General features: G+C 39.1%; 2 protein-coding genes across 7 annotated transcripts in view; one reads left to right on the forward strand and one right to left on the reverse strand.

The window, feature by feature from the left end:
- lpp (LIM domain containing preferred translocation partner in lipoma) overlaps positions 1-12,880 on the forward strand; it is a 157,901-nt gene that overhangs the window by 66,609 nt on the left and 78,412 nt on the right. For 4 of the 5 annotated variants that reach the window (XM_079350537.1, XM_079350538.1, XM_079350540.1 and 1 more), the window contains 2 exons: positions 6,269-6,372; positions 10,841-10,963. In XM_079350537.1, the coding sequence (XP_079206663.1) occupies positions 6,269-6,372; positions 10,841-10,963 (227 nt within the window). The remainder of the gene's footprint in view (positions 1-6,268; positions 6,373-10,840; positions 10,964-12,880) is intronic. The other variant, XM_079350541.1, reaches the window with a different exon arrangement.
- The window catches only part of LOC306828231 (basic immunoglobulin-like variable motif-containing protein), a 367,160-nt gene that overhangs the window by 60,039 nt on the left and 294,241 nt on the right, over positions 1-12,880 (reverse strand). The gene's annotated exons all lie outside the window — the stretch shown is intronic.

The following is a 12,880-nucleotide window of genomic DNA, read 5'->3' on the forward strand; positions in this document are numbered from 1 at the left end:
CATGTTTTAAAAGGTGTACAGTAAAAACACAATAGACCTACATGAAAGCAAGGCATAGGGTCTTAAAGTAGATTAAGGAGATATTAAGGCAAGGCAAGTTTATTTATATAGCACTGTTCAGACACAAGGCAATTCACAGTGCTTTACAGACATAAAAACATAAAAACATTCAAACAGAGCTTAAGGAAAGAATGCAACAGAAATGTATAAAAAAAATAATAAATACGATTAAATAGTATTTTTAAAGTGTTTTGTGCACTTCAAATTAAGGTTACAATATTCACCATTAGCTAGTGGCTTATTAACATGCTAATTAGAAGAATACTAACCAGCATCTTATTCTACATGACCATAGACTATAGCTAATAGGTCACCAAGAGTTTGCCCTCGATGATCTCCTAATAATGGCTTCTTGGTTGTAAGTTAAGCAGTTGTTGAACATAAATTATCTTAATTATGACTAATAAGTAGCCACTTTGCTACTAACTAGCATGCTAGTAAGCCACTAGCTAATGGTGAGTATTGTGACCTTATTTTAAAATTTCAACAAACTATTTGGGATACATGTTTTTTTTCTTATAACAAAAACATTAGATGGATTTTATTTACTTAAACCCACCTGTGAATGTTCATCATTTCCAGTTTTAGCAGATCGCTTCCAAACACATGTCGTCATGTTGAAGGTTCACAAAGATTGTCTTCTTTTAAAGATTTATAAATCTTCTTGTTAAAAAGAGAAGTGAAAACTGGTATTAGCAGATAATTTATTTAAAACGTATGCCTTTGCAAGGCAAGTGATTTTTTTTTCTATGAATAGACAACATTTTTTTCAATCTATATTTTTTTTAGTCCAAGTTTTCACATTATTTTAAAACACCCACCAACGCTTCTGCTTATTTTAGCTGATTTCTGCTTTTACCTATTTAAAGTATTATGAAATCCTCACAGATTCTTTCTGACACGCTGCTTTCACGCTCAGTCTCCTTTTATCCTTCTAGTTTTAAACATCAGTCTGTTTAGTCTTCTCCATACAAAAACTGATTTTTAATTATCAGCCACTTTAACCAAATTTGCATCCCTCGTTGTGCTATAGATTCAACCTGCAATCCGGTCTCCCCTTCTGTCTGAATTAATGTTGAAGGAAGGTTCCTCTGACAGTCTGGAGCTTTGTGTGTTATAAGGTTTTGCATACTTGATGGTAGAGTCTTAAGTTTCAGAGAGTAGGTTATATCGATGGGGGTGACTTCTACTGCCACGCCTTTTATATCTAGTGTTTATTTGTGGACATAACTGATGCAAACAGTTTTTTTTACTTTCCATCTCCAGATTTTTCCTATAACAAAAGAATTGTCTGTATCTGTATCTGGTATCTGTGTTAAGTACAGGCTAGCAAGCTAAGGGTGTAGGGTAACTCTTAATTGTCTTGCCTGCCAAAAGAGGAATAGCATTAACAATGTCATTCCTATATTAACCAGCAGATGTTTTTGGTTATCCTTCCACAGCATTAAAAAAGGGCATCTATACACGTATGGCTTTCAAAATGAGATGTAAGTTCTAGAAGATTCTAGAAGAAGACAATGCAATGTTTTAATGCCTTAAACATTGCGTTGTATGTTGTCTGTTTGTAATAACTAATACATTTACGAACCCTGCAAGGTTCCTTAAAAGTAGCTTGAATACCTTCTGAAGTCAAAAAGATGCTTAACAGCAAACCTCCAGTGTGCTCGGCTGGTTTGTTTTTAAGTGGTAAAAAGTAGATTTGTGTTACCAGTGCAGTCAGTGTAATATGTTATTGTATGCCTTAGGTTAATGTTTTGCCATATTACAAAGGTTGTCACAATACAGGATTTTACACTTCAGTATGATGCTAATAGAAAGCAAATGTTACCAAAACATGTTTTGATACCAACACAACAAACATAGAAGTCCTAGGTCCCCAGTATGATGTATTTCTTGTTTTAAATGCTCAAAAGTTGCAATCAAACTTCTGCACATTGTCAGAAAGTATTTGTGCAATTTAGACAGCTCTGCTCCACAGCTCTCGCTCTCTCTCTCTCTCTCGCTCTCTCTCTCTCTCTCTCTCTCTCTCTTTCTCTCTCTCTCTCTCTCTCTCTCTCTCTCTCTCAATACTATAGATTGTAATGTTTTAAAAACGTGGTGTTGATAATATTGCAAACGTAGAAATTATAGCTTGTTTAAAGTCAATATAACAAAGAGGATTTATTTGTGTATGAAAAATGACAAAAGCAGGAAACTGTCAATTAAAGGGCTCTGTGGAGATTCTGGCCACTAGGAGTGCTATAGAGCGATGTTTTCATAATGCATGTGGCTGTATGTGTACATGTGCTAGCAGACGGGGGGACATAATGTGTTCCTGCTGCTGCTTCAACCCTAGATTGTCCCTCGACAATTGGTAATTAGCAATTCAGGCCAAAAGCAGTTAAGAAGGAGACAGTAAAACATGTATGTTTAACTGCTGGACTTGAATATTTCAAAAATCTTCTTTGCCAAAGTTTTTTGAGGAAGTAAACTCACTCAGGATGTTTGTCTAACCCTGAGGATACACACAGCATGTTTTGGTCGAATAAAGCAGAAGAATCTCTGCAGGGCGCCTGTAAGTCGCAGCTTTACGATGATGTTTTTTGCCCTGTGATAATTGTTCAGCCACAGCTATTTAAATGTGTGCATATTATGAGTTATTGTGTTGAACGGGCGTGTTTTACAGCTCTTTGGTTTCAGCACTTTGAGCTCCTAAAGCGCTGCAGTGACAAGTTCCACTTTTTAGTGTTTTGCTACATGAAGCCAATAAAATGATTATTTGATTATATGCTGTGATTTTAATGGAGCAGAGAAAGATCTGTTGGCTGTGATGTGTTTTCGACGTTAGATGATTCCTTTTTAAAGCTGGAAAAAGTGATGTCTTTACTCAACGTTTAATTGAAAATGAGCTTCTGTTTGTTTCTTAGCGCACCTTGATGCAGCTGGAAACAACTTCAAGGTTGAGAGGAAATAGTTATACTTGGAAAGATTACAGGTTATTAAAACACTGCAAGTGATCATGTTTAACATTAGCACATTAACACTTTTCAATCTTTTATGACTGGCATGAAGTCAGGTACTAGAAAAGAAGGTCGGGGGGGGGGGGGGGGGGGGCAGAAGATCCTTTCAGCAAAGACGTTTAATATCCTGTGTTTCTGCAGCAAGTCTTGCTTTCCACTGTCCCACATTCAGAACTCTAAGACCTCTTCAATAAAACATGGCCCTCTGAAACATTTACAACCCTTGTGTTTCCTGAAATGATAAACCCAAAACATCTTTGATGTTTGAGAGAAATGTACATGAAACTTAATGTTTTAATTCTCTGTAAGCCACAAGTTACAAGTGACTTATATTCTGGCAAAAAGGATCCGTGCTGGAGCGCGAGGGGATGGGAGAGGGGGGGGGGGGGGGGGGGGGGCAGGACACACACAGCCTTGTTGGAGCAGCATATTTTATTTTCTGTCCCAGAGGTTAAGTGAAGCTGTTACACTCTGGAGTTTTAGCGGAGGTCACAAGGTTATTATATAAACAATTCACATGGAGGCCCTCGAGCACCCAGAGGGGAATGTTTAATGCGATGCTCACAATTTCTGTAATGTTGTAATGCTCAAGACGCAGACATGTGTACAATTTTAACCATGCTGCATTATCTCTCTGTCTTCCGTTCCACCCCCACCGCTTCTTTCAGCTGTTTTGTTGAGGCAATGAAAACCACGCTTAATTAATTTGGTCAGCTGCCTTGGATAAACTACATTGATGACATCAATTAGATTCTAATGAAAACAGATAAAAGCCATGGAAAGCAAATGGAATTTCTGAACAGGACTCATCAAAGTCTTAGCATTGGAACAAATTCCCATTACGTCCCATGAAAGCCTTTAATTTGCAAAGCTCATGTCTGGTTTGGTACTTAGAAGTACATGGTCAAATGATTCAGTCTTAAGTCCTGTGCCAAGAGAGACCGAATCTGAATTTAATTTGGCACCAAACTCCTTATCCTGTGTGAAACATGTGGATGGATGCAATCCTTGGATTAGCGTGGACTTGTTTCTCGTCCTCTGGCAGAACAAACACCTAGTCCAACCCGTCAGTATCGCAGCTTTAACATTTCCAATCTCAGGGAGAGGAAAAACACACACGAGTACTCCAGATTAGTACTTCTTCGTTTACCAAATTGCTGTAATTATGTGTGTCAATCCATTGACGTGGGATGACAAGGATTCATTTCTTTTTCTCTTTCGTAATTACTGCATAACCTCTTTCGAACGTCTGAATTGATTTGACTTCTCAAGACACGTTTTTAAGAATCATCTTTTCTTCCCTGCGTTTTATACAGATATTGGTTTTAGAGAATGGCGCACTTCATCAGAAGTGCGTGCTATTCAAGTTGTTTTTTTCATTTCTAACATCATTCCTTTCAAACAAACATATAGTAGGAGAAGAATAAATATCCTTCTTTGTTGTGTTTAATTTTGAGACCAGGATCATGCAGATTTCAAAAGGAAAAAAAAAAGTCTTCGCTGTGCTGTCCTGTCAGACTTCTGTGCAGTTTCTTTGTTGGGGACTCAGCATGGCTATAAGTGAATCAGGGTAAGCTCGTTTTGGGGAATTATTTTTGAGATCAGGATCAACGTGACGCTAACAGCAAATTCAGTTTATTTGAATTCAATTGTTGTACGTGCATGAAGGATCCAGGAACGCTTTTTCAAAAGCTTCCAGTAAAAAAAAACAAAAAAAACAACCTCATGAAGATATACAAAACCAACAAATATGTTCACAATAAAGACACTTCACTTTCAGCTGAGTTACACAGAAAACAAAGATTCTGTGTTGCTGCTATAAAAGATAAGTAACTCTGTTTCAGTTTAAACAGCACTTAATGTTAAAGAACAAAAGAGATTGTTATTAAAACTGTGAATGTCATAGAAATGTATAGGAAGTAAAGTTGACCTACGATCCCCATTTTGAAACTCACCTGCAGTGTTACAGTGTTGAATGGCCGAAAAACTTCAGCTCACAAGGTAGACGTATGATGGGCTACTCGCTCTAAACTGCTGTTCCACCAGCAAACGAGCAGCCCGCTGCTGGCAGCCCTGCAGTGTTCTGCCCCCCTTTGAAGGCTTCCAGAAAGCTGGCCAATCAGAAGACAGTGGGCACGTAGGGAAAGGGGGCCTTAAAGAGACAGCAGCTGACACCAGTGTGAGATGAAAAATGAGTTTATTAAGCTGCAAATCATACAAAGCTACACTATAGCTTTCACTGATGGCAAAATGAAAGGTGGTGATGATGGTGAAATGGGATCTCTTAAGTCCGATATTCATGTTTTATGCTCTCCATCAACTCCTGAGAGAAACACTGAGCTGTTTCTCTGAAAAAATCATATTGATAAAATAAAGAAGTAACAGTTTGAGGCTCAGAACCTAAACGAAATGACCTGAAAGATGATAAAGTGCTCCATGGAGCTCTGAGAAACTGAAGAGTTGCGTAATTATCTGCTGTTGAAACATCCCTTTACCTTTATGCACTCATAATCATTTGATCATCATTCAATAATTGTATCTAAAACACATTCATCAAGGCAGCTTTAGATGTGCGTGTTTAGCTGTTAAACTCGAGCATCTGCTGCTATAAAACAGAAATATGGTAACTGTAACAAACGCATGAATTCTTCCCATGATGCACGTCTTCATGAGTCACAACTTCCACAAGAAACTGCTTGGATATGCATTTTTCTTTTGAATGGACGGACATGATTTCTCAACAATGTGTGCTCACACTTACTCCACACATCAGCCACGTCCATTCACATATTCATTCACAGTCATGTCAGGAAACATACTGTGTAATCGACTTCGAGCCCTGACTGTGCAGAGCATCATGGGAACCCTCCACTGTTCACTGGTGCCCTTTTTAACCCCTTATCCAATGTCTTTTTTTTTTAACTTTACTATTTTTGACTTCTGTAGTTCTGTTGTTATTTTACTTGAAATGTGAAAACAATGCTAAAGTGATGTGTTATAATTCCTTGTGTTTAATGTAATAGTGTCTGTCCTTTTAGTTTTATGACAGTTGAAAGTAGTAAAAAAGAAAAAGAAAAAGGGGAAGTATTTGATGAGCCGTTTTTGTTTCTGTGTCTGTATTTACGTGTGTGTGCGTGTGTGTGTGTGTGTGTGTGTGTGTGTGTGTGTGTGTGTGTGTCTGTCTGTGTGCGTGCGTGTTTGCTCCCCAGCAGACTACCCTCCCCCTCCACCACCCGCAGATGATTTGGCTGCTCTCCCTCCATCGTCGGCCTCCTACCCTCCTCCTCCACTGATGAACTCATACGATTATCAGGTGAGAGAAAAAAGTTGTTGTTTCCAATGTTCTTGGTTGTCAGTAACTCTCTAAGAGTCAGCGCAGAAAGCAAAGACAGCCCCGAGCTTTACACTGAGTTCATGTACCGAGTCCAGCAAAACTATCTGTCCATTTGAGCTGCAGCCAACTGTGGAGACGTCCAGCTGCAGAAGCTGCCTGGAGCCAGACAGCCTATAACTCAGGGACCCACATGCAGTCTTCATCCTGAGCTCTCCTGCAGGAGGATAGAAGGCTGACACCTATTGGTGAAGTCTGGTCACTTGTCTCTGCTTTGCTTGTCATAATACCCACAGGCATGTGTGTCTCTGGGGATATCTGGCCTCTGACGCCCTCAGCACTTCCCCTCTGCTGTGAAATCCTCCGATTGCTTCACATTCTTTTGTTCAATGAGAGAAGAAGAAAACACCTCCCTCCTCAAGCTCCCTTTTTGATCTGAAAGGTGTTCCCTAAGAGAATGCTTCCTTTGCAAGTTTGAACGTTACACGATGTAAATAAGTTATGCAATGTGTGTAAGTTCCCCCCTCTGCCACTCAAAATGTCAGTACGGAGCTGCATCCTGTTAACATGATGTTGTGACCTCTATGTAAACTGCGGAGCTGTACAGCTCTTTTACAACGGGTGGTTATAGTTATAAATCTTGGTATTAGTGAGAGGATGTAAGGCAATTAACATCACTTTTTTTTCACTCGATTGGCTGAGCACGAAGAAAGGGACAAAAACAGCAAGACGAGAAAAAAAGGTCAATGAGGAATCAAGACTGACAACTGGTTTAACAAATCTTTTCCCTATATTTTAGCAAAGCATGACTGCGCTCTGCACAGTTTTACAGATAAATCCTTTCATCACAGATGATTTTAAGCCAACTGCTACGTGTCATACTGAGATGTCTGTCTTTCATAATTCCAGATCTGTTTCTGGCTTATAAGGAGTAACGTATTCCTCACTGTACCGAACATCCGTGTATTTATCAACACGAGCCATTACGAAAAGTTCTTTCTTGAAATGTTATTGGAAACCGTCATACAGCAGTATTAGCTGAAGCCTTTTACAAGGTTTAAATAAAATGTTCAAAAACATTCTGCTGTGAAAATTATGACTGACCCTTTAAAACAAACTGTACAAATCATCAGTCGAGCCGATCCTCAGAGGACTTGTTATTATGTGCCGAGTCATGCTGGAGCAGTCGTGGTGGAAGGGTTAAACTAGCTCTCAAATATCTTGTCACATTTGAATAAATAGCAGTTTTCCTCTTTCAAAGAAAACTGTGCAAACAATGAATAAAGGAGTTTGTGTAATGAAAACCTGTCACGAGCTGAGACCCAAAACATTAGCTGACAACAATCCTCCATCCTGTTCAATGAAAGTTAAAGACATCACTGATCTGACCTGAGACACCAAAAGAAAGTCTGACATCTTTTCAGGTTCAGCTGATAACAGCTTCTTCTTCAGGTAAACATGAGACTCATGTGGTCTGTTGTAAGAGTTGGCTGAGGCCCTGAGAGGTGCAGATCCACAGTCCTCATGTTCCTCCAAAAGGACCTTCAGAAGTGTGAGAAGGAATTTCTTACACTATGAAGACTGTACTTATGTGAAGAGCTCCACTTCATTGATCTAACTCACACTGTGAAGCCTCATGTGAGCCTGAGCACAACTCATTGTTTCCTGCAGCCGAATACGGTCTAGATGCTTTTATTGACCCAAAAATGTGAGTGATTAAATGAAACATACTGTTGAGACTGGTTTATAACACCTGTTAAAACCTACACCTGGTCTGACTCCAACAAAGTGATTTACACACAGGCCTGTGAAGTGTTTGTTTACTTTTCCTTGTGAGTAGCATGTTCGCCAGTTAAAAGGAAGAAGGACGAGATAAAGTACAGGCATGTTGAAGACGGGATCAGCAAAGATCACCAATAATCAACACATTAAACAAGCCAACAACCAAAGACACGGTTGGTTAGTTCCATGATATTACAGACATCACCTCGAAATGTTACTGTCATCCCAGTGCAGTAAAGTCAAACTGTGTTTTGAATCATTTTTCATTCATGTTCTTTAAATTGGTGAAAAGTTAATGGGGCGCGAGGGAACCGGCGGTGTTCGTGTCAGACTGTGTGTGTATGTGGAGCTCCCACTGTGACGTGCTCTCTCAGGCTTCCTCCACGCCACAACGCAACGTGAATTTATAGACCTGGAAGCCAATGTTACACCATTGTGGAGCTTTGTTATGGGGCTGTTGTGGAATTGTCCTCCCGTATTGCAGAACAGGCAGCAGGAGCTTCACATACACAATTACTAAGACATGCGCGCACACACACACACACACACACACACACACACACACTGCCGCTCTGCCCTGCCTGTTTCTCCCAGTTACGCTTCTGTTACTACTTCTGATGTCAGCACAGCGACTTCGCTCCACCGTTACACCTCCAAGCATTGTTTAAGAGGCGTAACAGAGGTGTAAAAGTCCCACCTTGAACTGCCAATGTGAAACGGGCTAATAAGAACTATTAATGTTATGTTTGCTCGACTCTGTCCCATTTTAAATCTTCCCACATTTAGTCGAGGAGAGTGAATGTCATAATGCAAAGGTTACAAAATGATCGAGAGCCGAGTGACTTCCTGGCCGTGCTAACAGGAAACACAGCTCATTCTTTGTCTTAGTCATTGTACGTTATAGCTATTCAGATATTTGGTAAATGTGTTTTGCTTCAAAGCGCTTTATAGAACATCTATGAAGATAAATCAACAAAAGTAAGACCTGAAATATCAAAATTAGGCATTTGAACAGAACAAGCAGAATACTTCGAAGTCAACGTTCTAACCGAGACAGTCAAGCAAACACTGCAGTTGGCAAACAATTAGTTTTCTTCTCTTTTCACTGCTCTTTCCTCCTCCTCCTCACTTCTTTTCTCCTTAAACTGAAGACATCTGAGGTCTGAAAGGACATAAAGAGTTCTGTAGACTTTTCATCCAGAAGTTATTGGCTGATGAGTAACTCTCTCCAAGTAACATAATTCCCCTCTGGTATCTTCAGTATGTGTCCTGTAGCCAGAGCTGGACTCTGTAATATTTCAGAAAAGAGAAGAGAATATTAATCAAAAATCTTCCTCTCTGTGCCACGGTGGAAAACTCTCCCACACCAAATGAATAAATCAAGGATTTAATGGTATTTCCTCTGAAGAAAGCAGAAAATATTCTCTTGTCTGTATCACTCTTTAAAGAGGGAGATGTCTGGATTATGACGTGTTAGTGCACAGAAGCAGCTAGTTCTCCTCCTGACCGCTTTATGAAGCTTTACAAGGGAAACGGCAACCATCACAAAGTCTGCAAAGTTCCCTTTCATCCTCCTCGTTATCACCGCTAAACAAGTTTGCCTGTTTTTCTTTGTGTTGATTTGAGACAAGCCATTAGTGTTTTGCTTTTGTTTACCCCACGCTCGTGATTGCTTTAGATGTTTTTTAAGCAGTAGCTCGGCTCCAAATGGAGGCAAACCCTGCCTGTAATAGATTGTGACAGGTAATCCAAACACATAACATTAGAATAAGAAGCAGTCACTGATCCAGCCAACTCAAAAAGCCCCCGCAGGCAAATTGCAAGAAGTCTTCTTGCAGTTGCAGCATAGTTCAGAAGACTAAAAATACATCCGTCATTTTGTGGAGAAATTCCCGGGAATTTTTGCAGAGAACTGTGTGTCACTAACGGTCAAATCATTTTAACTACTTTCCAGATTTTTGTGCAACAATTTTGTCCTTCATTTTCTACTTTTTTTTTTTTTTTTTTTTTGTAAAATTTTGAAGATGTGTTTTCTCTGAGGTGAAAGTAAAAAAAAAAAAGTGGATGAATAAATCAGTGAGAGCTCAGAGTGCTGAAGTGATCCTGTTACTGACGCTTTCAAGCCTCCTCTGACAATAAACTCGTTAAATAAAAATTGCAGCAATGCTTCTCATCTTTTATGGAGCACATTTTTCAAATGTGGAATAAAAAAAATATCTGACTTTAATTTTAAAAAAATTGACCTTTTTGTTTGAAATTCTGCTGAAAGAGTGTGCTGAATTATGCATGAAGAATGTGATACTGTAAATCCAAGTGCGATGAAAGGCAGGAGGTGAATAGTGCACAACGTTGTAAAAGTTGTCTCTCAGACAATACATCGCTTCTTCTTTCTCAGAGCATTTCTCACACACAGAAGACTGCTATTGATGCGTGGCTTTCAAAAAGATTGTCTGAGGTCAAGGTGAAATGTGAACTCAGAAACTGTCATCTTAAATGTAAGAAGTGTAAAAAAAAAAAAAAAAAAGCTGAAGAGAATGTCTCAGAGTTGCTCCGAGTGAGAAATATTTTTCATTGATGAATATCTGTCCTTAACTTTTGAGTGCAACAAGAAGAAGTAAAGTGAAAGCGTAATCACAGGCTGGTTGTGTTCTGCACTCGTTTGTCACAGACTAAAGGACCGGAGAAGACTCTGGAGGAGAGACGCTCCAGTCTGGATGCAGAGATCGACTCCCTCACCAGCATCCTGGCGGACCTGGAGAGCAGCTCGCCCTACAAGCCGCGCAGCACACAAGTATGAGACAAACACACACAGCTGTGCAGACCAATACACACACACACACACACGCTGAGCTGGACAGTAACTTAGTAAACAAGTCTAACCTTTAATGAAAACACTGGTAAATGTGCAGTTTCTGCTTAGTTACACTGTAAAGTTGACTTCCACCTATTATCAGTTCAAAACAAACATGTATTTATTGTTTAGTAACAATAATAGTAAAGACACTTTAAAGGGAAAAAGGTGACGTATATTTTGTATTTTGCATTTCTAAAGTTACCTGAACATTTTAAGAATACAGTGAAAAGGTTTTCTTTGTGGATTTCATTATATGCACTATTATTAATTAACCTTTATTTAAATGTTATCCTTGATTTTTTTTTTTTTTTGGTACAAAAAAAAACAAAAAAAAACTAAACAAAACCACAATTTCCTCTTTTTACATCCAAACAGTTTTTTTACGTTGTCCCTCAGGTCTAAAGGCTCTTTGCATTTAAAATTACATGGTGTTGTTTTAACAGTTAGAAACAGTGCTGTTTGTAATAAACCATGCCGTTTTTCATTAAGAGAGAGAAAAGGAGAAATGAAGGGAAAAAGAAGAATAAAAGCTGAAGTGTCCTTTTTAGTTGGCTGAGCCCTAAACTGAGGATGAAACGTGAAAACTCTTCACTTTTACATTTGACACTGTCAGTTCCTTTTCTCTGATAAACCTGGTACTCTGGTATTAAAGTAGTTTGGAGTGTGTGAATCCTCCCTTCTTAAATTCATCCAGCAGAACGATCACTCGGGTTTACAGAGTGTTTAAAGAAGGGCAGTGAGGGCAGAAAAAAGCACAGTATTGTAGAATTATTAGATGTAATTGATCCCTCTTGATTTATTGCACTAAATGAGGTTTCTACATGAATACAGAGCCAGATGTTGCATCAATACAAAATGTTTTGCAGTGAAGACAAAATGAGTCCTGACCTATATCATTAGTTGATATTAAATGGTGTTAAGAGCAACTTCTAAAAGTCAAAGCCTTGGGCAGTTCACTAAATTGTTTGACACACAATAAATGTAGGACAGACGAATAAAAAAAAACCCCGAACCAATTGTGTTTGGAGAGGAGAGGCTCACAGGGGCTTTAAACAGCACGCAGATCTGATCTCTAGTGAGAGATTCGAGAAATCAGCTGTTACCTGAAAGGTTGTTCTCTCTGTGCCAATCAACTGGGAATTCAAGTTCCTAAAGGTAGAACTGTTTTTATGCACTGAGTTATTTACTGTGTAGGAGCCGTGTCTACAAGTTGTCTGTGTTATTTATTTATTAAAGGATGCATATGTAAGACTGAAAGAAAGAGTTAAGATGATCAATTATTAACAAAGTACTCATTTAGCTCCACATAAGGGTTTGTGCCCCTTTTACAAAGACATCTACATGAACATCCACTGACCCATTATTTCAGAGCATGTTAGGTAGTCACGTTAATATGAGGGGGAAAAGTCAACTTCTTTCTTTTATTGCACATCCGCTGTATTCTCTTTTTTTTCCCAGACTCGGAGAATGCCCGTGCTGGATGCTACATTTGTGACATAAATGACACTTGAAACATGCTTATTTTGGTGGAAGTGTGCAGCGTGAAGTAGCTGCATCCTTTGGTTTGGTGTCTCCTGGCTTCCTGGTTAGAGGCAGTCAAATGGGTGTACTTCACACAAAGTGAGAATTATTGCACCACACAGGGGAAACATGGCGGAGTCCGGCTGAAAAGAGGAGAGCTGTGTGGTTCTTTAATGATAGACTTTAAAGGAAAGCGAGTCACATCTGACTGGATGATTTCTAGCATGTGTATTGTTGTGGTGAGTCAGTGTGTTCGTGGCTGCTGATGTGAAATGTGATGCTGTAATAACATAACATTATGTGCTCATAAATTATAATAAATGGCCCCTTTAT

This window comes from Symphodus melops (assembly GCF_947650265.1).
Source record: "Symphodus melops genome assembly, chromosome: 8".
Taxonomy (NCBI): domain Eukaryota; kingdom Metazoa; phylum Chordata; class Actinopteri; order Labriformes; family Labridae; genus Symphodus; species Symphodus melops.